At 45.6% G+C, this 24,170-nt stretch overlaps 1 protein-coding gene, 3 long non-coding RNA genes and 1 pseudogene across 4 annotated transcripts; 1 reads left to right on the top strand and 4 right to left on the bottom strand.

Moving 5' to 3' along the window:
- Nucleotides 1-1,169: 1,169 nt before the first annotated feature.
- On the bottom strand, nucleotides 1,170-2,287 carry LOC123049049 (protein PELPK1). Its single transcript, XM_044472047.1, has one exon. It carries the CDS (start codon nucleotides 2,235-2,237, stop codon nucleotides 1,455-1,457), a length of 783 nt encoding a protein of 260 aa, XP_044327982.1. The 5' UTR covers nucleotides 2,238-2,287; the 3' UTR covers nucleotides 1,170-1,454.
- A 4,215-nt stretch (nucleotides 2,288-6,502) lies between these two features.
- Nucleotides 6,503-9,178, top strand: LOC123052176 (uncharacterized). Its single transcript, XR_006424508.1, has 3 exons — nucleotides 6,503-7,061; nucleotides 7,398-8,567; nucleotides 8,878-9,178. It is a non-coding gene; the product is annotated as an uncharacterized lncRNA (long non-coding RNA).
- Nucleotides 9,179-12,171: 2,993 nt separating this feature from the next.
- Nucleotides 12,172-15,037, bottom strand: LOC123049048 (uncharacterized). Its single transcript, XR_006423430.1, has 3 exons — nucleotides 14,314-15,037; nucleotides 14,002-14,124; nucleotides 12,172-13,814 (listed from the first exon to the last, which is right to left on the bottom strand). It is a non-coding gene; the product is annotated as an uncharacterized lncRNA (long non-coding RNA).
- Nucleotides 15,038-15,199: 162 nt separating this feature from the next.
- On the bottom strand, nucleotides 15,200-23,959 carry LOC123055718 (protein PELPK1-like; annotated as a pseudogene).
- LOC123049047 (uncharacterized) lies at nucleotides 16,168-18,792 on the bottom strand. The gene is made up of 3 exons (XR_006423428.1): nucleotides 18,658-18,792; nucleotides 17,074-17,249; nucleotides 16,168-16,452 (listed from the first exon to the last, which is right to left on the bottom strand). It is a non-coding gene; the product is annotated as an uncharacterized lncRNA (long non-coding RNA).
- Nucleotides 23,960-24,170: the final 211 nt, after the last annotated feature.

Raw genomic sequence — 24,170 nt, 5'->3', positions numbered from 1 at the left:
TGATCTGTTGCTCTTGGTCTCCGGGCGGTCCAAGTCAATGAAGCATCTTGCTTCGTCGTTCATTTGGGCCGAAGGAGGTGTTGGAGTGGTCCAATTTACAAGCGACCCTACCTCCCGTGCGCGGGGGAGACCTGGACTCCATGTTCTGCACTTGTCTCCCCTAGGAGATTTTTCTGTGGCTTCGGCTTACCATGCGCTATGCCATAGGCCAACAATTGAGTGGGCCACGCCCCCCTGGAAGGCACCTTTCCCTCTAAAGATGAAGATTTTCGTGTGGAAACTATAATTAAGGAATCACCTCCCATCGGGACAGAGGTGCTCAAGCGGCATGGCCCGGGTAATGGTTGTGCCTCCTGTGGGGGGTTCCAGAAACAGGGGCCCACATCCTCTTTACTTGGATGGTGGCTCAATCGCTTTGGAGCTTTGTCCAGGAGGCCCTCGGGCATGATTGGGAGCTTCAAATCTTGCCAGCTTCCTCCGGGCTTGAGCGGGGCAGGCCAGAAGGAACTGACGCCTCTTCTAGCTAGTTTTTGCTGTGATATCTTGGACGCTTTGGACGATGCGCAATAAGATGGTGATCGAGCGGATCTTTCTGCGACGGGCCTCTGACTCTTTCTTCAATTTTCTTGCGTTCTTGCAGCACTGGCACCCGTTGGCTAGGCAACGGGACCGGGGCCGTCTACGACAGATGCTGGATGCGCTACATGACTCGGCATGTCGTCTAGGCTCCTCGGCAGCCCTATGATGTTATGGCCACTTGGTGGTCTTTTTTCTGCTTTTCTCTTCTATTTTATTTGGGCTTGCTTGTGTTGTGCCCCCAACAGACTTTTATGTCTTTCCCACACACAAAAAAAGACTTTTATGTCAGTGAGTTGCTACCCGGTGTACGGACTAGTTGGTTGCTTTATTTATAAAGCGGGGCGAAAGGCTGTTTTAAGAAAAAAAAAACTATCATAAACCGGCGCTAGCTTTTGGGTAGAGATGGTGTTATATCTTCTTATGCTTCTGATCAAATCTGGGCTTTCAGGCCTTCTCTATTAAGTAATACTACAACAGACAAAAAATAATTGTCTGCTCGAGAAAGAAATTTGTCCGGAGCGCATAATGTAGCCAAAACATAAGAACTCTCTTCAGTGATGCACAAATCCAAACACAAATAGGATCCAATATAAAAACTCCAAACACGAAAACATATTTATTCATGTACATATCATATACATCATGCATACACACGTAAAAGGAAGTATGCAATAGGTTGAGCAGCTCCACCATGGAACACCACTCAGACATAACGCTGTCGTCAGGAACTGAAGCGCAGAACATGTACAACACACACATGTATAGTACATACTCTAACAATCACACACACAGTAACACACGCGTCGCGCGCACACATGTATAGTATATAGTTTAATACTTAGATAATGGCCACTATGCGGATGTAGCTCGTCCGATCATGGCTTGGCCTCAGGTTCCGGAAAGTGGAATTCAGGCTTTGGGGGCAGCTCGGCTTTGGGGAACGGTGGCATTTCGTGCTTCGGGACCTCTGGCACAGCAGGGTGCGGTAACTCGGGCTCTTTCGGCACCTCAGGGTGCAACACATGGGGCTCCTTTGGCACCTCTGGCACGGCATGGTGTGGCATTTCAGGCTTCGGCAACTCTGGCATGGCAGGGTGCGGCAACTCGTGCTCCTTTGGTACCTCCGGCACGACAGGGTGTGGCACTTTAGGTTCCTTTGTCACCTCTGGCACGACGGGGTGTGGCACTTCTGGTTCCTTTGGCACCTCCGGCACGACGGGGTGCGGCAGTTCGTGTTCCTTTGGCACCTCCGGTACGACGGGGTGTGGCACTTCGGGTTCCTTTGGCACCTCGGGCACAGCCGGATGCGGTAGTTCGGGCTTCGGGAGCTCGGGCATAGCAGGGTGTGGCGGCAGCTCATGCTTTGGCACCTCCGGCACCACGGGGTGTGGCACTTCAGGCTCCTTTGGCGACTTCGGCACCACGGGGTGTGGCACTTCAGGCACGAGAGGGTGAGGTGGTTCAGGCTTCGGCAGCTCGGGCACGACAGGGTGCGGCGGGAGCTCGGGCTTTGGCAGCTCCGGGACGATCAGATGTGGTGGATACTCCTTCTTGGGCACGGCCTCTTCTAGGTACCGTGCTGCGCTGCTCATGGAGCTGCATGAGAGCAGCAGCGCCACGAGGAAGACAAGGGAGGCCATGGTGTTCTCGCGCAGCATGGTCGATCGATGCTGTATGCTTCTGGTGTGTATCAATGTGCGAGGCAACTTCTTGCTGTGATGGCTGGGAGATAAAAGAAGGCTGGTATTTATAGTCCAAAATGCTGCACCAAGAGGGAGTAGTAGTGATCTGGCTGAACTTTGGTGCCTTGGTGGCGTGGTAGGTCACCTGCATCTCGGTGGTTGTTTACTCGCTTCAGCTTTGTGTGTGATCGATGTCTGCCTATCCATCTCTAGTTATGTGTGGTTAGATTAGTTTGGAATGTTGAGGGGACATGTGTGATGACATGATATGGCATTTCTAGGGAGCAACTAGTTAACGAGCGCTCCTTCGGAAGCCTCGCAACGATCAGCGCCACTTAGCGCGCTCTCAGCCATTCGCCATGTGTCGCGCTCTGGACGCTCCGTCCAGATTTTATTTTTTTATTTTTTCGCACGCGTTTTTGGCTTTTTAAACGGTTTTTTTTGTTTTTTCGACGTTTTGGTTTCCTCCCGGTCTTCCTTAACTTTTCGACCAAAAAAACATTTTCGAAAAAAAAATTACGTGAAAAAACGCGTTTTTTTCTTTTGCGAAAAGTCACGGTTTTTAGAGGCACGGTTGTGCTTTAGCGAGAGTCACGGCCGTGCCTTTTGGAAACAAAAAAAAACGCGTTTTATGTTTTTTTTCTTTCTTGAGAGTCACGGTTTTGCTTCCGCGAGAGGCAGGTTGTGCTTTCGCGAGAGTCACGGCCGTGCCTCTCGGAAAGGGAAAAACAAAACGCGTTTTCTGTTTTTTTTTTCTTTCGCGAGAGTTACGTTTTGCTTCCGCGAGAGGCATGGTTGTGCTTTCGCGAGAGTCACGGCCGTGCCTCTTGGAAAGGGAAAAAAATACGCGTTTTCTAGTTTTTTTCACGAAAGTCACGGTTTTGCTTTCGCCAGAGGCACGGTTGTGCTTTCGCGAGAGTCACGGGCGTGCCTCTTTCGAAAAGGAAAAAAACGCGTTTTCTGTTTTTTTTCCTTCCACGAGAGTCACGGTTTTGCTTCCCCGAGAGGCACGGTTGTGATTCGCGAAAGGCACGGGCGTGCCTCTTTCAGAAAGGGAAAAAACGTGCTCCCGGTTTTGTTTTTTCGTTCGGTTTTTTGGTCCGGTTTTTTCATGAATTTTTTTGTGTCAAAACCTATCAACATGGGATCTAGTTTTGGAGATCTCGACGCGAGGAATCCAATGGTGAAAACGGTTTGAGATTTGGACGCACGGTTTAAGAGATAAAACATTTTGAATAAACGGATCTACAAAAAAGGGAAAACTATCAGGTTGCGACAAGTGGCGCGCTGCATGTGCGCCACTTGTCGTGACCTGGGAAGGTGGAGTGTTCTTTGCAATGAGTACTCCTTAATTAGTGATTTCGGCATTTTTAGCCCTAATTTTGACTGGCAGGGAGTATTTTTTATAGATTCTGTAACAATCGTGATAATATGTACATGAAAGAGAAATGAAAACTAAGGTACAACAATAACACATGGAACTGCGCTAAATCAGACTATCTGACGGACTGAAACCAATCAACATTTTAAGCTCTCTAATTGTCTGTTGATTGCCTACAAAAAAGAAACGGCCTCAAACGCTCAGACGGACGGTCCAGGCATTGACTGGTCACGAAAATTCAACTCAGACGGGTGCCTCAAACGGGCCTCAAATGTCCGAACTGACCGGCACCTCTAATATCCAGCCCATATATGAGACGGATATGGGGGCGCTTGGGTGCGCCCGGGTGCGCCCGCCACATCGGATTGACGATGGGATCTCACGCGAAAACAATCCAAAACCCGGCGCTCCGAAGCTCGTTTCCTCTATCGGACCGATGGCGCCGCGTGGCGACGCTCCAGCGGGCCGTGTAGTGTCTAGCCTGGCTATTTAAGCCGACCGTCGGCACCAAAACCCCACCTGTCCACATTTCCCCCCTCCCGTCCGCCGTCGCCGCCACTTTCCACTCCCCGTCCACCACCACAAGTAGCCATGCCACCACACCGTCGGGTAAGGAGCTACCCATATCTAGCGTCGGAGCGTCAGCTGCAGCTCCTTGAGCAGATCCGGGCAAGGCGCGAAGTCCGGATCGCCGCAGGGCTACCTCTGGATACAGTGGATCTGGACAAGGACTTGGAGGGGAGGGGGAGGACGAGGTTGAGGAGGAGCCGGAGGAGGATGTGAGGGACGCTGGGGACGCGGATCTGTAGACGAAGCAGCAGACCATCTTCGGTTTCCTCTGCTCAGAGTCGGATGCGGAAACCAGATGCCGCCGTCGGCAGGAGATGGAGGCAGAGCACACTGCGGAGGAGGAGGAGACGCTCGCATACATGGATGAGGTCGAGGAGGAGGAGGAGGAGGAGCCAGAGCCCTCCTATGCGCTTGTCCACCCGGCGCCTGGTACCGACGTCGTACATCTCCGACGACGAATCGTAGATAGGGTGTCGTAGTACGTATGTTTATTTTACATGGTTTGTATGGATCTAAGGGATATAATATGAGAGCCTTGGATGCAAAGGAGCAAATTTAAGGCGTGGCCGCTCACTCTCAGAGATGTGCCTAGTCATGTCCGCGGGTGTTTAAGGGGTCTGATTCGTCAAATTCGGCCGTAGATGCTCTAAGATTCTACCAGAACCTGCCGTCCAAATGTACTGATAGCAATGCATGCATGCTACCCAACCTACAGCGAACCTGAAGGCAAATGCTTTTTGGATGATTGATTCGGTAACTGGTCGGTCGGTTCGACAGCCCAGTTGCACCTATCTGGTCGACCCCGGCTGATCTCCTCCTGAAGACGCCATACATCAGTCAGAGTTGGCTGTTTGGTGACACGGACTGGGCGCGCACGCGTTCGCGTAGGAGCTTCCGTCGGCGCACCGCGGTGTCAGGTCACTGGCGCACCAAAAATACTCGTAGGTGTAGTAGTTTCTGGGGGTCAATTGCTGATGATCGGCAGTTCAACTGCAGCTAGCTGCTCCCGGTAGCAGGTTCCGGTAGTTTTCGCTACCCTTGTACCGCGCTAGACGATCGGTTGCGTGCGATTCGGCGAGGCTACCTGATCGATCCGGTTCATCTCCTGATCGAAACAGGCCGGGCACACGTCAGGGCTGGTGGATGAGTCGCGCACGCGTTCGCGTAGGAGCGTCGCCTCGTGCGCGCCGTACCGTGCAGGTCACCGGTCGGCACGCGGTTCAGGTAGACGCCGGCCGTACCGGCGCCCGCGCATGGTGGCTCTTGTCAGCGACACCGGCCGGCGCAGGGACAGTGAAAGAAGTTGAGCAAAAAACGACTTGTGGGTATATTACAGTAGATGGGAATACTGAGACCAGATCGATGGACTGTTTTTCTTTATATCACATCATGAGCAGACTAGTTGAGCTGGTTGGTGGACATACGCAACGCCATCTCGTGTCCTTGTGTTTAGGAAAACGTCTACAACGCCATCTTGTGTATAGTACTTTTTCTTTGAAACGCAATATGATAGTACTTGGATACCCCAGCCCGTGAATGCATGTCATTTTAGGAAGAACATGTTCACGAAAGCTACCTAACGAAAGGATTATATGTTTTTGGCCCATTCTCATTTTGTCATATACTTCCTCCGTTTCAAAATATATGACCTAACTTTATACCAGAGTTAGTATAAAGTTGGGTCATCTATTTTGGAATGGAGGGAGTATTACTTATGGGGCCGCTTTTACTCCCCATACAACAATAAGGATTTCCCTGAAATTTTTTCTTACAGTTTATGCAATAGAAATAAAAATGGAAATAGTCAAAGATGGTCACTAATTCATTAACACATCTCATTGTTTAGACACCAATTAGAGTATTTTTGTTCATCAATTTGGTGAAAATATATTTTTCTACACTCTCCCGTTCCAAAATGTTTGAAGCTCTAAATGTTCCAAGTTTAGAGAAAAATAAATAAACATCTACAAAACCAAACTAAATTCATTAGATTCATCACAAAGTATATTTTCATTTCATATATATCCCATAGTTAGATACCTATGTAAAATGAAGCTCTCACATTCACCGGAGCTTCTCGGCCGTTAGATCTGTTTTACCTAGCGATCTCGGCCATCAGATCTCGGGCTGGGAGGATATGAGCCATTGGATATTTTGTGAATCAACCTGAGCCGTTCGATATTTTTACTGATGGCAGTGGTGGGCAATTTGATGGTTTGGCCCGGGGTAGAGTCGGGATTTCTCATAGTGTTATAAAATGTAGGAGCTCCCTCGATAGCAAACCTAGCCGCCGCCTCGCCAGGTTCCATTTTTCTCTTTCTCTCTCGATCCCCTCTTCAAACCCTTGAAACAGCGCCCGTACGCTCCCCGCCGCGCCGCCGCCGCTCACTGTGCTCCGCATCCTCGGCCTCACACCCTTTGCACCGTCTCCTCCTCCTCCCCACCCCTTCGGCGCTCGGCAGTAGGAGCGTCTCGCTGCCGCCCCCATTGGAGAGGTATGGCTGCCTGCCCCACCACCACCCACCGGCAGGGACCCCCGCCACTCCTCCATCGCGTCTCCATCACCGGAGGAGCGTCGTCTGCCATTCACACAGCTGCTCCGCCTGGAGGCGTCGCCATCGACGGGAAGACTCGGTGTCGTCGCTGTCATGCTCGCGTGTACTCGGCAGGAGGAGCATGACCCTTCTCTCGCGCTGCTGGTTAGCGACCAACGCATCCAGGCCCCAGAGTGGCCTCTCCGGTTCTCAGCTCCGTTCACCGACGGGGAGCCGTTGCTAGGAGTGTCGGATGCCCTGGAGATGGCCGGATCTGTGGCGCCTCCAATTTCGGCTCCATCTCCACACGTACAGGTTCACCTCTCTCTTTCTCTCTTGCTCCCCCAACCAACAGCCACAACACAGACAGAGTAGAACGCCGCCTAAAGAAATTGAGCTATCGCTTGAGCTTCTGTTGTGCCTTTGATCATCTTTGTGTCATTTGCATATAATGATCTGCATGACAAGAGTCAGTGTGTGACAGTGGAATGATTTTTTGCTGAATGACTAAAGTGTGAACTGAACATATGAGCTGCTGTCACTGAAACTACAAACTGTGAATGTTTCAGATCAAGTATGTGGATGTAGTTGCGTCTTTAGGAGGTCTGAATATGAGTTGCTGTCACTGATAAATATAGTATTTACTTGCAGGTTTTTGATAATTTGCTCCTTGGGAGGTCTGTTCCTTCAAGTACAGCTAAATCAAAGAGACACCAACTTATTTAAGTGCTTGAGATTTCGATTAACAACCTGCAACAATGTCCATGCCCTTTGGTATTGCACTTTAATTATTTTCTTTACCCATTTATTCTCCTGTAGATAGTTTCTGTCTTAAGTGTCTACAACAAAAGGGATAAGCAGCACCACATCCGGGTACCAAAGCCATCCATGCCATTCTGTATTCCTCTCATCATACACTTGATTATAAAAATCAGTTTATTTTATTGTGGCTCTACCATTTAAGCTATCAAACTACTTTTATTGCAATTGGTCTTAAAATGCCACTATACTGTTACTACATTATTTGCCACTGGTGTATGCTTTATTCATTTGGAGGAACTTCTTTTATTAGTGAGAAAAATAGAAATATCCTATTAGTCTGCTGAGATTTCAAATGTGACTCCTTACTAATCCTACAAGTCATGTTCTTGATATTATGTTGACGTTGCCTTTCTGAGACCTGAGAGTTTTCTAATGAGAATCTTTACTAATCATACAAGTCATGTTCTAGATGTTAAGTCGAGGTTACCTTTTAAGTAATGTAAACCTGAAAGTGGAAGGATAATGTACTATGTGATTTGATTTACCGGCTTTTTACATGTTGTCCTGCGTTGATTCAGTCCCATCTTTTTTACATTACCCTTCCATTTTCAGCTGATATATGTAAAAGCTCTAATGAGCATGTAATTGCTAGCAGGGAATAAAAAGTCTTTGCCATTTTTTAACATGTTGTCGTGCGTTGATTCAGCCTAAGTGTGCCATCAGAATGACTTGGATTCTGCCGCTGTCATAAGCCCGATGTTCTGATCCTAGACCTCGGTTGTTTGGCCAGATACTAAGTCAGACCAACTCTATTTAGTTCTTGAGATTATTTTCTAGCTTTGGATTAAAAATCTGCAAACAGTACTTATGCTTCTCACATTCCTTCCTGCTCTAAAATACACATATGCTTTTCTCTTTGTTGTACTTACTACTAAGCTATGTGTTTTGAACAAAGCATGTCATCTCATTTCAGATTAATGATGATGTAGTTATGGACGCCTTCTAAATGCTACACGTGTGGTTCCCAATTGGACGATATCTTTCCATGAAGATCTTCAAGTATGGCATTTGCTTCATTCTCTTACATCTGCATTTAAAGTTCCTCTCTTTGCTTCTAATCAATCTGTGTAGATACTACTTTCTTATGTTTTTGTGCAACAACCGAATTAACAGTTGGTTGCTCTGTTTACCTTCGATGTCGGTTTCATCTATATATTTCACTCGCTAGCTATTAACATATTGTGTTAGAACAACCTACATGGCCTGAATTTGGTTTTGTGGTTGCTTGCAGTTGTCATATGCTGTAGCCTGCCCCTGATTCATGTTCTCAATGCCTTTATTTGTTTGTGTCTTTTGTGCTGTCACGCAGATCACGAGTTGCAAGTATGAGTGTGCTATTCAATCATTTACTGGGACAAGAGGCGTTTATTTATGTCCAGATTTCTGTTGGAGATTATGGTCCATAGAAGTTCTCAATCCAAAGCCCAGTTCTATGTTGATCTTTTTTCTTGACTCTTTTGTTTTGTTGATTCAGATTATTTACTGTGAAATTTTTGTACAATTCCTTGATTATATGTCAGTGTCAAGGCATCTTTTGACTATTTGGATTAATTTACCTCAGTATATTTGATGTATATCTTAGAATGATATGAAAGAATTTATTATTATGATGTTGTACTGAACTTTGAACCTTTTGGTGCATCAGTGGTATATATCATAAGAAATGCATCAATGAGATGTAATGAACCTTCCATGCTTTGGACCTTTCCATCCCGTGTAACATATATATTTTGGTTTACCGTCTTGGATATGACTGAATCAAGTTGGAATTTTGCTAAGTATCTACTATCTCTTTTTTTAGGGAAAGCATCTACTATCTCTTTACTCTTTGAGTAATGCCAGATTTTGCATAATTATGTTTTTTTTTATCTCTGCCAATTCTACATTTCCATCATCAGTTATATTTTTTATTACCGGGTTAGCTAAAACGAGACTAAGTGGGGTGCGGCTGGCCGCACTTCCTATCTAGTTTGATATTAATCTAGACAGTAACACACTTTTCTATATACTTGGTTAAATTTGAATAGTTTGACTTAGGACAAACCTAGAACTTTAAGTATTTTGGAATAGAGGCAGTAGTGTCTGTAATGGGGATTTTGATTTTTATTATGCTGAAATAACTACATGGTGGCATACAAATCCTATTCTCTTGTTCTTTTGACGAAATTAAAACTTGTGTTACACCCAATATTTCTCGCCTCAACTAATATCATCTGGAGGGTGAAAAATGTCTTCGTGATTCGCATAAACCTAGACTAAAAAAACAAAATAAACAACCAATTGATTTTGTACAGCTAAATTAACAGTGCACCCCTTCAAGTATTTGTATGAACTTCTCAAATATTATTCCAACGTCAACAAACATAAACAACTTATTTTAAGAAGTACCAATAGCAAATATATAGGTGATATTTTTGGACGTATCTATAGAAAGCTTTTACAACTTTGGCTTTTTATATCATTTTAAGTGCTTTTAGGAAGAAACTTATATGTAGATTTGATATTATTTTAAGTATTTTTAGTAGGAAAAACCTTGAAAAATCATATATGTAGATTTGCCAAAAAGTATTTGAGTGTTATCGATATAATATAGTAGAAATTGTTGTTTAAAGTTGCATCTTGTAGACTGTCATTGTCCTAAAGAATCATTTATGTATGACCTCGAGGGAGTAGTTTGTTTAATACTCCCTCTGTAAACTTTTATAAGACATTTTTTAACGATGTTCTAGAAAATGTAGGCCAGGCCTGCAACACATACTAATGCTACTTTGCTTCCCATATATGTAAGAAACTCCTCGCCAAAAAGAAAAAAATCTATCATAAACCGTTGCTAGCTTTTGGTTGGAGACTTTTGTTTTTTGAACAAGTGGTTCCAGACTGTTATCGTATTATGCTTCCAATCAAACCTTGGTTTCCAGGCCTTCTCTAGGAATAAAAAGACAAAAATAAGTTAATTGTCCAGTAAAAGGAAATTTGTTCTAAGCGCATAATGTAGCCAAAACATTACTCTTTAGTCATGCACATATGTTAATTCAAACACAACTCCAATATTAAAACTCAAAACATGAAACGTATTTATTCATGTGTAGATATCATATACATCGTGCATAGAGGCAAAGTGAAGTAGGGAATATGTTCAGCAGCTACACCATGCAACACCACTCAGACGTAACGCTCCCGTCGGGAACTAGAGCGCAGGCTCTAACAACATGTACAACACACACATGCAAATAAGTCTATAACAATCTCTCTCTCTCTAAAAGTCGATCGGCAGCGCGCCCCCGGAAAAGTAGGATCTAGGGAGGCGACGAGAGTTCCCTGCACGCCGCCGGTTCCCTCTCTCTCCGTCGGCCGCTCCGGCGGCGGGAGGGAGGGGGAACCTCGGGTTAGGGTTTAGGGAGACGCTCACGAGGCCGTTGCGGTGGTGTCGCGTCGGAATAAGTTTCTCCGGGCTCCGTTCGCGGTTAGGCGAGGTTTTTGCCTTCGTCTAGGAGCCAGCGGGGTTGGGGATCCCCGGATCTCGTCGAGGTCGCGGGCTATGGTGGCTGGAGGTCCATCGGCACTGGCCGTTTGGGTCCTCAGATGGGCGATGGATGCAGGAAGACGAAGACCCTTCTTCCTTGTTGGTATGATTTGCTGTTGGTGTTCTTCTCCTTCCTCTGCGCTGATGCTGGTGGGAGATCCTGCTTTGGCCGGGCGGATGGCCCGGCCGCGGTGCTGGACCGGTCGGATGACTCGAGTTCTCTTCCTTCCGGAAGGGACACTTTTCCCGGTACTCAAAGCCAAAGATGGCGACGGTTGTTGCAGGTGTGTTGGATTGATGTCCATGCCCTCTCAGCGCTGGTGTCAAGAAAGGAGGAAGCAGCGTGGCGGCAATTGTACCGAGGTCGAAGATGATGACCTGCTTGCGACTGGTTGCAGATCCTTCTGCTGCAGGGGTCTTCTCTCAAGATTGAAGGATGATGACACAGGGCTCCGAAAATCTTCGTGTTATGGTTGTCTTAGGGTACTCTAGATGTTCATGGTCCTTTGTGTTTGCGTTTCAGTGTGCTTGTAAGGGTCAACTACTTTGTACTGATTCGTGATTTGAATGATAAAATTCTAAAAAAAACAAACACACACACACAAACATGTATAGTCTATAGTTTTAATACTTAGACTAGGTAATTGCCCGTGCGTTGCTACGGGAGCAACAATTTCATCACAACAAGAGTATTATGAAATGGTGTTCTGAGGTCACCAGAACATATACCCGATCTTACAAACATGATATTTTGAGCAACATTAATAAGATGCATAAGCATTGATTTAACACACAAGTGTCAAAGCAAGCATGAATAATGGATTGTAAACACCATGATAGCCAAGTTCAAACTAAAGGAAGCAAGTTCACGTCATGATAGTCAAGTTCACCGAAACTCTATTTCAGATTATTTTTCCTATGATGGAGCTGAAATATTCCTATATACTTGTAGGAATCATAAATCACCAGGAAGCACCATCATAAATCACTATAGTCAATAGTTCCTTTGCAACAAACTGGAGCTAGTAAGATGAAGAAAACGGTACCTAATTGCTAAACCGAAGTGTGGATAGATACTTATATTTAGTATTTAGACACTTGTATGCTAAACCAAACGGTACCTGATTGTCATAAATCACTATAATCATTATTCAGTATTTAGACACTTATATTTTAAAAGGTGGATAGATACTTCAAACCTTACATATGCTAGCAACCAAGATTGCTATTTAAAATTAAGACCTCCCTATGGTCCAGCTCCTCTGTAGTATTGGCTCGCCTCGTCGTTCTCGTTCTGCACAGGTTTTGTTTGCCGAGGTGGCATCAGCTCCATGGTGGCCTCCTCCGAGCTCCTGAGCTCATCGACGCCAAGAAAAAACTGAAAAAGAATCTTGCTATTTATACATGATGACTACAACAACAATAATTATGAGGGTATACAAGACCACCATTGAAAGACTTTGTAACACTTGTTTTATGGGGGTATAAGCTCTCACATTCTGCATTGCAAGTCAGAAAGCAAAAAATGATAATTAGTTTCCATTTCCAGTATGCAAGACAGAAGTTTATACATAACTGCTTATTGTCGCTAATGTGTTTTCCGCTCCCAGCAAGAATAAACAAATGGGAAGAAATATATCTACTTACTACAACTACTTTTCTTTTCTGTCTCAGCAAGAATATGCATAAATGTGAAGAGAATATAGCTTACAGGAATATGTGCGATCATTGTTCATATACATACCGAGAAATAACGAATACCACCTATAAATTGTTCCGTACAACAATTCTGCAGTGCAAGATAATCTAAGAGGATAAACAATTGTGACTTTTTTTTGACATAACCTCGTCAGAGGGCCAGGAGCTCTGGCATTTCATTATAGAAGAAGAGAATTGATCCAGTTTATAAGGGAAACCGGATCGATAACCTAGCCGCCGCCGCCCCGGCTTACCTGCGCCGGCGAGAGGACCCGCCGCCGCCCAGCCGCAACCAGGAGTGGAGCTCCGTCCAGGGCCGAAGCCGCACACCACACGACGAGGAGGCCCCGCCGCCGCCGTCCGCCGAGCGAGATTTGCCCGTCGGCATCCCCCGGCGGCGGCATGGGAGCGAGGAAGGAGCGGGGAGTGGGGGCGGCGGCGGCTAGGTTATCGCCCGTGCCGCCCCCCTGGGAGCGACGCGAGCGAGGAAGGAACAGTATTCAGCTTGTTCTTCAGTTTGGCTTTTTGAAATTTAAACAATTGTGACTTGATTGCATGAGATACTATTCTCATGATAGATATATACTGACCATATCACATAGATGTGGCTACATGTATGCATGCTAGCAATGGCCAGCCACATTCAAAGAATAATAACACGTACGATTCCAAATAAAATTCAGTCAGGCACATTTGGTTCAATGTATTTTTTAGTCACCTTATGTTTTTCTTATGTTTCAGGTGTGTCAGGTCATTCTTCCAGAATTGATCTTAAATATCATGCTTGAACTTATTTTTGATGAAATATCAACACTATGCCTGAATGCAATATAGCAAGACCAACTCGCCCTACTGAATGTACATGGGTACCATTAATCGCGGACCTTTGCTGAACAATTCAAGTAAGTTTAGAGGGGCCACATCTACCCGTTTAACATTTCTTTACATTCTCCAAGGCTCCGATATCTGAGTGCGATAACACATGACACAAGGTTTGTCTCAAACTCATTCATTGTGACCAGGTCCTGAAAAAGAAAATAACTTATATCAGTTTAATTTTCGCACTTCAAGAACCAGACTGTCATTATCCAAGATACCAAGGAAAAATTGCATATCTCATTTACAGAACATAAATGATGGGAAGAATGATGTATGGTGTAATCCTATGCTAGATAGATTCACTGACGAACAAATAAGAAATCAAAAACGCACTGCGGTTCTCCTGGTTCAGCAGCCGCGCCTTGTTAGACTCATGTTTCGGCAGCCACACCTTTTAGATTTGGGAGCCAATTCGCGGATGAAGATGGCAACAGAGCATGTTCTCCATGCACCATCCTAAAGAAATAACACCAAATATGATCATTAGGGAACAAATTAAATATTTGGTTGCTTTATTTGACGTTTAAGAATGAAATTTTCAGATGTAGCTGCACCTGTAACCATCTACGTACCTTGTAACACAGCAATCGACTTGATTAGAGAAGAGGAAAAAACTCAAGCAATTATCCTGTACAGAAATATTACCTCATTGTATTTCCAATTCTTCCGTCCCTTTCACTCTATCAGGGATATGTTCAAAAACCAGCAAATCCTGATTGCATCACTTGTACAACACTAAGTAAGAAAGGAATGTTGATGTGGGACATGGAGTGCTACAGACAAACGCTGCCTCATCCCAGAACAGAAGGGCCGCGGGGCGAAGGTACAATACACATGTGGTGCCACGGTGGTGTAGCTCTTCATTGGACGCCACAGAGGAAAGGAGAAGACGGCCTTGTCCAGGCCACATCTTGGAGGCGGGGAGGCTGTACTGCGGGATCGCCGTGGTAGGCGGACTCGAAGACGACCGGCCGATGTTTCCTATCGCACACCCGCGAACCGTCTCACTGCCAGCAGTTTCGCCGACGCGGCCGCCAGATCTGGTAGAGAAGACAGGCTGGACCAACGTGGGGAGAGAGGAGGAGGTAGATGACCACGCCCCCATCAGATTGGTGCCCGACAGGCGGCCCCTTCCATATCCCACGTTGCAAGGAGAGGGAACAAGGTCGATCCGATGCACGCCGGGTGGATGGGGAGCGGCGGCGGCTCCAAGAGAGAGAGGGAGTATGGGAGGTGTACTCTGATGGGGTGTGTAGCGGCGGCTGTGCTTGGGAGGGGAGGAGGCAGCGCCGAGCCTGTCAGGACGGAGGTGAGGCGGGGTGGATCGGTGCTAGATGGGATTGCATCCCGACGTTTTCGGCAGGGACGATTGCGCGTGAAAAAAAAAAAACTTAATCGACGATGGACGAAGGCGGACGAAACGAAGGGACGTAAGAGGGAAAACGGAACCTTACGGTTCTTTTAGGTAGTAGAGATAGAGATAGAGATAGAGATAGAGATAACGGGCACTACGCGGATGTAGCTAGTCCTATCATGACTTGGCCGCTGGCTCGGGAAAGTGGAACTCGGGCTTCGGGGGCAGCTCGGCTTTGGGGAACGGCGTCATTTCGTGCTTCGGGACCTCTGGCACAACAGGGTGCGGTAACTCGGGCTCTTTCGGCACCTCAGGGTGTGGCACATGGGGCTCCGTTGGCACCTCTGGCATGGCATGGTGTGGCATTTCAGGCTTCGGCAACTCTGGCATCGCAGGGTGCGGCAGCTCGTGCTCTTTGGTACCTCTGGCACGACAGGGTGTGGCACTTCAGGCTCCTTTGGCACCTCCGGCACGACAGGGTGTGGCACATCGTGCTCCTTTGGAACCTCCGGAACGATTGGGTGTGGCGCTTGAGTCTCCTTTGGCACCTCAGGCACAACCGGATGCGGCAGTTCGGGCCTTGGGATCTCGGGCATAGCAGGATGCGGTGGCAGCTCATGCTTCCACTACACCACAACACTGATGCAAAGGCATGTAAACTGCTGGGAGAAATCACTTTACAGGGCAAACAAACTGTCGGGTCAACATTTCTCCCGACAGATAGAACCGCCACGATAACGGCTGCCGGGGATTACTTGTCCCGGCAGATAAACTCTTCCCGGCGGTTTTTCTGCCCTCGTCCTTGTATTTGCCGGCAGTCTCTCTTCTCCCGGCAAATTTGTCAAAACACATGAAACTTCAATTGGCGGCAGTCCAAGTGCCTGTAGAAGCTTGTTCTCCCGGCAGTTTCTATGCCAGCATGTAGATTTCAGTACCAAATTAATTTAGGCATCCCTAATGTTATGTCCATCTCATCATGTTCAAACAATCAGGACAGATCACAATATACATACACTTCAATCACGGTAACATATAGGTCTCATCCAAAAACTTCAATCAAAGTAAGATATAGGTCTCATCCAAAACCTTAAACTTCATCCGTTAAACATAACAATCATACATATATATAGAAGGAGGTTCTGTCACAAAAGGTATAGTACATATATGTTAATTGTGCCACAAAAGGAGAAAGAACATATCTTTCTGAGGGTGCCACACAACCAAAATGAGCATATAGTGGCATAACCAGCAAAATGAGCAGAGCAAGTGTCCAGGTTCAACAAACAAAGCATATTATATGATCACTGCACCAACTTAATCGTAGGTCTTCCAAATCTTCAGCACCTTGAAGATCTTCCAAACCTCCGTCAACTTCTGTAACAAAACCTGCAACAGATGGGAAATTCAAAATGGAACTTCTGTTGCAAAACCTGCTCAGTTTGAAACAAATTAGAACTTACTGGTGAAAGTTATGACTAAAACTGAGTTAAACATGTATAGCATCATCCCTGGAGTTAATACAGTACTCCCTCCGTCCGGAAAAGCATGTCCTCAGCTTAGTTCATTTCAAATTTTGCACTGGTGGATCATCCAGTTGGATTAATTGGATGTTTGTTCTGTAATTTGATGAGCGTGTAAACTGAATTGTCTATCCTGTATAGTGACTGTAATTTGGATTAATTGGAGTAACTTGGATTAATCAGAGTAACCAATGTTCAGTCTAATCTACTGAAACAAATGTTCAGTCTCAGCTACTGAAACAAATGTTCAGTCAGAAGCTTCAGAACAAATGTTTAGTACTGGGAGCAGTAGATTATCTTCCCAGGAGGATTATCATACTGAAGAATAGTGCACAATTATTCTAGCTTCAGAACATGGACCCTAACTGATTATCTTCCCAGGAGTATTTTTTAAAGCAGATAATCATCATACAGTTGTATAAATCCACTACAGCATAAGAGGAATACCAAGGTTAGGATTGGCAGTTTAGGAATGACCCAAAACACACATGGAACTGAAATAAGAAAGAACAATTTACATGCAGCACTCACCTGATATCAAAGAACATGCAAGCCAGCACCGGAGATATACATGCAGCACATCAGGTCAAGTACTGCATCATTTAATTTCAAGTCGACCAAATCTGCTGCTACTATCAATGGAGAGAAAACCAGGGATGATATGCGACTTCCATCATCACAGAGGTCTTTGGGAGAACATAACTCAGCTGCGGACCAGACAAAACAGGACAAATTGCATTCAGTAAAGCAAACTTCAAGCAGACTACAAGAAAAGAAAAGTGTGTCTATCACCAAATGTTCCTGGCTGAACCAAGGTCATCAGAGGGTGTGATTGGAATACATGAAAAGAAAAGTGTGTCTATGGATGACACATTACATAGACTGGTAACCTACATGCCATTAGTTACATATATGCACCTTCAAGCAGCACATAAATCAAAGAAGCAGCAATCTGGTTCCAGTTTAGCATTATCTGGGAGTAGACCTTTTTTCATTTTTGAAAAAAGGTCAAGCTGACCAGTCACTACTTGGCAGATTAGAACAAGCAAAAATAAAGACATGACAGTTTTAATCAAGGACCAAGTCTTAGACCCTTGATAACAAAACAAAGTACTTAAAGAGAAACAATATGAGAAAATTAGTTCTGTTAATAGCCTCTTCAACTCTGGTGCTTGCAATCTATAACATCTGAACAAGCAGTACAAATATTACTAGAATTTGCTCTTAATTTTGACAGTAAGAATAAGAATGAAAATGCAAGGAGTAAATAAGATTACAGAATGAGAATAAGAACAGTGGGCTTGAAGATGTTCCTCGAGTTCCCAACAAAAAATGAATTTGTTGTGTCGTGTTTCTGTAAGGAATAGCCATCTCTTCCTTTTAATCTCTAAGAATAGATCAATCTTGAGTCACTGAAGCATATTTTAATAATGTTCATCACATAACTGTAGTAAATTTCTATGCAACTTTGTCCAGTGTACACCCTTAAACATTTGTGATACTAAACCTTACACTTAAACAACTAATCATGCAACATGCAGTAGCCCAGGGGAGCAAGGCTAACTAATCATGCATGCCCATTTCAGACTTAACCACTAACTTACTGTAACCAATGACGGACATGAACACTAACTTACTGTAACTAGAAAACCAGACCTTCAAAGATCTGACAGAAACACCAGCTTCTTGTGTGAAAGACAAGCAACTGTAACTACAAACTTCAGTAGTTACCACTAACTTGACATGAACACCAACTTCAGTAGTTACCACTAACTTCAGACTTGACAGTAAAGACCAAAATTTCAGACTTGACAGTAAAAATATAGCACTAGCATTTATCACAATGTTTCTTTAGCACTGCATATAACTGCATTTCTTTGTCATCAGCATAAAACTTTAGCACAAAACATTTCTTGTTGATAAACTTTAGCACAGAACATTTCTGTCATCAGCATAGCAGTGCATTATCCAACAGTAGCACAAAACATTTCTTTGTCACAAATGTTTACTCCATTTAGATTGAATTCAGTCTGAGTATTTATCAGAGAACAATTCAGAGAGCCAATCAATCTTATGGCAGCAACAGCAAGATAACAGGGCCAAGGAGGAGCAAACCTTGGGGTTGGTGTGTTTGGCGGTGGAGTCTCACAGTGGCAGGCCCTCGGCGCCGGCCCTCCAGTTCCAACTGGCTGCCCCCTTGTCGCTACCCTCCCGCCGTCGGCGTGGTCGGACCTGGCGAGTTCTACCTGGTCAGGAGCTAAAAATGGGGGCAAGGAAAAGTTGGTGTGGGGGAGAAATGAAGGGGGCCCGGTAGCCGCAGCTTGCCTTGAGGTGGTGGTGCTGGATGCTTGATGTCTACTACGCAACCTTCTCCTTGTAGACGTTATTGGGCCTCCAAGTGCAGAGGTTTGTAGGACAGTAGCAAATTTTTCTCAAGTGGATGACCTAAGGTTTATCAATCCGTGGGAGGCGTAGGTTAAAGATGCTCTCTCTCAAACAACCCTGCAACAAAATAACAAAGAGTCTCTTGTGTCCCCAACACACCCAATACAATGGTAAATTGTATAGGTGCACTAGTTCTGCGAAGAGATGGTGATACAAGTGCAATATGGATGGTATATATAGGTTTTTGTAATCTGAAAATATAAAAACAGCAAGGTAACAAATGGTTAAAGTGAGCGTAAACGGTATTGCAATGCCAGGAAACAAGGCCTAGGGTTCATACTTTCACTAGTGCAAGTTCTCTCAACAATAATAACATAATTGGATCATATAACTATCCCTCAATATGCAACAAGAGTCACTCCAAAGTAACTAATATCGGAGAACAAACGAAGAGATTATTGTAGGGTATGAAACCACCTCAAAGTTATTCTTTCTGATCGATCTATTTAAGAGTCCGTAGTAAAATAACACGAAGCTATTCTTTCCATTCGATCTATCATAGAGTTCGTACTAGAATAACACCTTAAGACACAAACCAACCAAAACCCTAATGTCACCTACATACTCCAATGTCACCTCAAGTATCCGTGGGTATGATTATACGATATGCATCACACAATCTCAAATTCATCTATTCAACCAACACAAAGAACTTCAAAGAGTGCCCCAAAGTTTCTACCGGAGAGTCAAGACGAAAACGTGTGCCAACCCCTATGCATAAGTTCACAATGTTACGGAACCCGCAAGTTGATCACCAAAACATACATCAAGTAGATCACGTGAATATCCCATTGTCACCACAGATAAGCACATGCAAGACATACATCAAGTGTTCTCAAATCCTTAAAGACTCAATCCGATAAGATAACTTCAAAGGGAAAACTCAATCCATTACAAGAGAGTAGAGGGGGAGAAACATCATAAAATCCAACTATAATAGCAAAGCTCGCGATACATCAAGATCATGCCACATCAAGAACATGAGAGAGAGAGAGATCAAACACATAGCTACTGGTACATACCCTCAGCCCTGAGGGTGAACTACTCCCTCCTCGTCATGAAGAGCGCCGGGATGATGAAGATGGCCACCGGAGAGGGATTTCCCCCTCCGGCAGGATGCCGGAACGGGCCTAGATTGGTTTTCGGTGGCTACAGAGGCTTGCGGCGGCGGAACTCCCGATCTATTTTGTTCCCCGATGTTTTTAGGGTATATGGACATATATAGGCGAAAGAAGTCGGTCATGGGAGCCACGAGGGGCCCACGAGGGTGGGAGGCACGCCCAGGGGGGTAGGGCGCGCCTCCCTGCCTCATGGCTTCCTCGAAGCTTCCCTGACGTCTACTCCAAGTCTCCTGGATTGCTTCCTTCCGAAAATAACTCTCCCGAAGGTTTCATTCCGTTTGGACTCTGTTTGATATTCCTTTTCTTCGAAACACTGAAATAGGCAAGAAAACAACAATTTGGGCTGGGCCTCCGGTTAATAGGTTAGTCCCAAAAATAATATAAAAGTGTATAATAAAGCCCATTAAACATCCAAAACAGAATATATAATAGCATGAATACTTCATAAATTATAGATACATTGGAGACGTATCAATTCTGAGCGCGACAAAGGCGGCCATGAAGCCACGGCTGCCGGAGGCGAGCTCCTCGCCTGACGACCGGCAGCAGCAGCCCCTGGCACTGGCAGGCGACCGACAGTAAGTTACACGTGTAAGTTATACACCTCCGTATCAAGATACACCCATTCCAAGCATGGCCTTATACTCTTTAGAACACAGCTAGGCATCAATGTTTAAGAAAGAATGCTAACCAGCCATGTAAACTTGAAAGTTTACTAGTACAAGTAGTATTTTTCTCAACAAGTTATACTCATGCTAGTTTGTTTTGTTAAACTCATTCAAAGTTCAAACTAGTCCTCCTAGAATTGGAGCTTGCCTGTGTATGTACAGAAACTACCCTGATGTTATACTCCTAGAACCTTAGTGTATGGCCACAAATTAGTTCTCCTAGAATTGGAGTACCTTGATGTTGAGAATGTAGAGTGTATGACCACAAATTTGGTCATTCTCAAATTAGTTCTGTACTGGAATAATAGTATTAGCACTAAAATGTTCAGGTATTTCTAACTGAACCTAACTAAAGTGAATAACAATAATCCCCATCTCTCTTCATGGACCAGACCGAACACAATAATCCCCTTCTCTCTATACTCCAGCATAATAAAATGGATGTAGGCATCAACTAAACAAACAAAGAGTTAAAATAATTAGCTTTCTTTCATCTCAAATTAAAATGAACTCCAAAGCTCAACTAAACAACTTAGTTAGGTGTCAACAAATCTAATTAAGGTATGCAGTTATTAATCACCAATGGTCCCTGTCCTTTGATCTGAAGGGGTACTAACAGTAGTAGTGTTAGTTTTTAGACAAGCAAAGAACCTTCAAACGTGTCTGGCTCATGGTTTCAACTGTTATTAGATCAAAGCAATTCAAAATGATGATTTGTACTAACTGCCGGAATAGTTCAGTGCTGCTACTTTTCAACATTATTACACTTCTACACAATGCGTAGCTGCACATTCAGAACAAAAAAGGCAACAAAATTGAAACGAAATCTCACCTGTCAAAGAGGCAACGATGTCCAGGGAAATGATGTTGAGGAGGCAGAGCTGCTCGTAGGAGAGGAGGGTCGACGGTCTACTGCTTCGGGGGCGTGTGAAGGACGAGGCGGACCCGCTGCTTGGTGGTCGGTGAATCTTGCGGGGAGGCCTGCTCGGGGAGGAAGCGCACGAGTAGGTTGGTGGCAAGGAAGGCATTCCATGGAGGATGGTAGCCGCCGGTGTTGTAGCTCGGCGACGACGGTGGTGCTCTGCGTCAATCAGGTGCTCGGCCGCGCAGCTCTGGAGTGGGGCGATGAGGCAGTGGTCGGCGGCAGTGCGGTGGTTGTTGGGGTGGAGGAGGGTCGGCGGGCGTTGCGGTCTGGTAGAGGTAGGGCCGACGCGTATATATCTTTCGTGCCAAAATTTTCGCCCAGTCGCGTGCTTTTTTTCCTCGCTACGCGCGCTTAGGGCCGATACTATATTCGGTCTCGCGCCGAAGACGGTCTCCGGCAGATCATGGGCCGAGATTTAGTTCTCTCGGCAGAGTTTGGGCCGTAAAGTGTACCGGCAGTTTTCGCGCCGGCGTTGCTTTAGTTCTCCCGGCAGTTGTCCTGCCCTAATGTGCTTTTAGCGGCAGTAACTGATGTCCCGGCAGATTCTTTGCCCTTAGACATGTTTTTCTCCCGGCAGTTAACTGCCCCCAATCGAGTGTTGTGGTGTAGTGTTCGGCACCTCCGGCACCTTGGGGTGTGGCACTTCAGGCTCCTTTGGCGTCTCCGGCACAGCCGGATGCTGCAGTTCAGGCTTGGGGAGCTCAGCAGGGTGTGGTGGCAACTCGTGCTTTGGCACCTCCGGCACCGCGGGGTGTGGCACTTCAGTCTCCTTTGGTGTCTCAGGCACCACGGGGTGTGGCACTTCGGGTGCAAGAGGATGCGGTAGTTCAGGCTTGGGCAGCTCAGGCATGGCAGGGTGCGGCGGGAGTTGGGGCTTTGGCAGCTCCGGGACGATCAGATGTGGTTGATACTCCCAGGCCCGGCCCATAGGCCGGGCAAACGGGGCGCCCGCCCTGGGCCCCAGGAGGTAGGGGCCCCGACCCACGCCATTAAGTGTATTCCGTCCTAGGCCCCGCAAATTCGTCAGAAAGAAAAAAGGCCGAAGTTAAAGCCCACTGAGATTCTCTCACGATGGAGTTCGCATCGCTACTGTATTGTCCCAAACTTTATCGTTCCTCTGCGACTCCTCTCCTTCCCCAATCCTAGATCCAATCTCCAAGAACAGCGTCGTCGCTTACTTCCTCTCTTATTCCAAGGTCGTGGTCAGCAATTAATGGGAACAGCCGGCGCAAATTTGTTCCGCAATCGGCTCACCTTCGTTTCTCGGTGTTCTGATCATTCCCATCAACTAGACGTCTGAAAGATGGTGCGTTTTCTACATTTCCTTAGTCCCGTTTCTCAATTCGAAGATTCATCCTTGAATAGCTCTGCTCTCCGGTACTCATCCGCCACATCTGTTCAGGTCTTCGTTTGGTCTTCATTGAATTTGTGTGCCAGAGAGTCATCAGGAGATTAAGAGAAGGGGAGGGGGATTTATTCAGTTCACGAGGCCGTCATTTTTTCATGGTGACTGTCGTGGTCTACGGATCAAGCCACCTACATTTGTAACAATCAATATCCAGGTGTTTTTATTCCCTGTATTAGATAGTTTTATGCAACTTGTTCATGAAATGAGAAAGTATTTATCCGATAGTGACAAAAGGGAGAAAAGAGTACATAAATAAACAGGAATAATGTCAAGTAGGATCATAAAGCCAAAAAAAAGGATCAATTGCCAAAATTTTCAATCCTAGTAGTTCTTCTAGGGATTTCCTGCTGTTTTTCAATCTATGTTATGTACCAAACATATTTTATCTCCTTGTGAAATACAAAATACTTTTTTTTTAGACAATGAAATATAAAATACTTGAAGCTTTTGTGTGTCTAGAGGGCCCCTAATTGTTGTCTTGCCCCAGGGCCCCGAACATCTGTGGGCCGGTCCTGGATACTCCTTGGGCACAGCCTCCTCTAGGTGCCGTGTTGCACTGCTCATGGAGCTGCATGAGAGCAACAGCGCCACAAGGAAGACAAGGGAGGCCATGGTGTTCTTGCACAGCATGGTTGAGGCCGTACGTGTGTGCCTCTGGTTCTTGGAGTTGGTGTGATGGCTGGAAGATAGAAGAAGGCTGGTATTTATAGCCAGAAATGCTACACCCTACATGCAGCGGGGCGGGTATACATGCATGCATGTTTGCGGTGGACACCAGTAGTGGTCTGGCTGAACTTCGGTGCCTTGGTGGCCTGGTAGGTCACCTGCATCTCGGTGGTTGTTTACTCACTTCCTCTGCCTATCCATCTCTAGTTATGTGTAGTTAAATTAGTTTGGAATATTGAGGAGACATGAGTGATGACATGATATGGTCGGTGATACATTTCGAGCTTTAATTGCTTGTTTAAATGTACTCATATCAGTGCATGCATGCTACCTACCGGCCTAGCCTACGCATCGAATATCCTGTGCTACAGCGAACCTGAAGGCAAGTAGGCAAG

The sequence above is a fragment of the Triticum aestivum genome, chromosome 2D (assembly GCF_018294505.1).
Source record: "Triticum aestivum cultivar Chinese Spring chromosome 2D, IWGSC CS RefSeq v2.1, whole genome shotgun sequence".
In the NCBI taxonomy this organism is placed as follows: Eukaryota; Viridiplantae; Streptophyta; class Magnoliopsida; order Poales; family Poaceae; genus Triticum; species Triticum aestivum.
Note: the sequence above shows the minus strand (reverse complement) of the source record. Positions and strands in the feature narration are given on the sequence as shown.

Excerpts from the sequence above, each read along its gene's own strand:
- LOC123049049 (XM_044472047.1), bottom strand. The coding sequence starts at position 2,237 with ATGCTGCGCGAGAACACCATGGCCTCCCTTGTCTTCCTCGTGGCGCTG.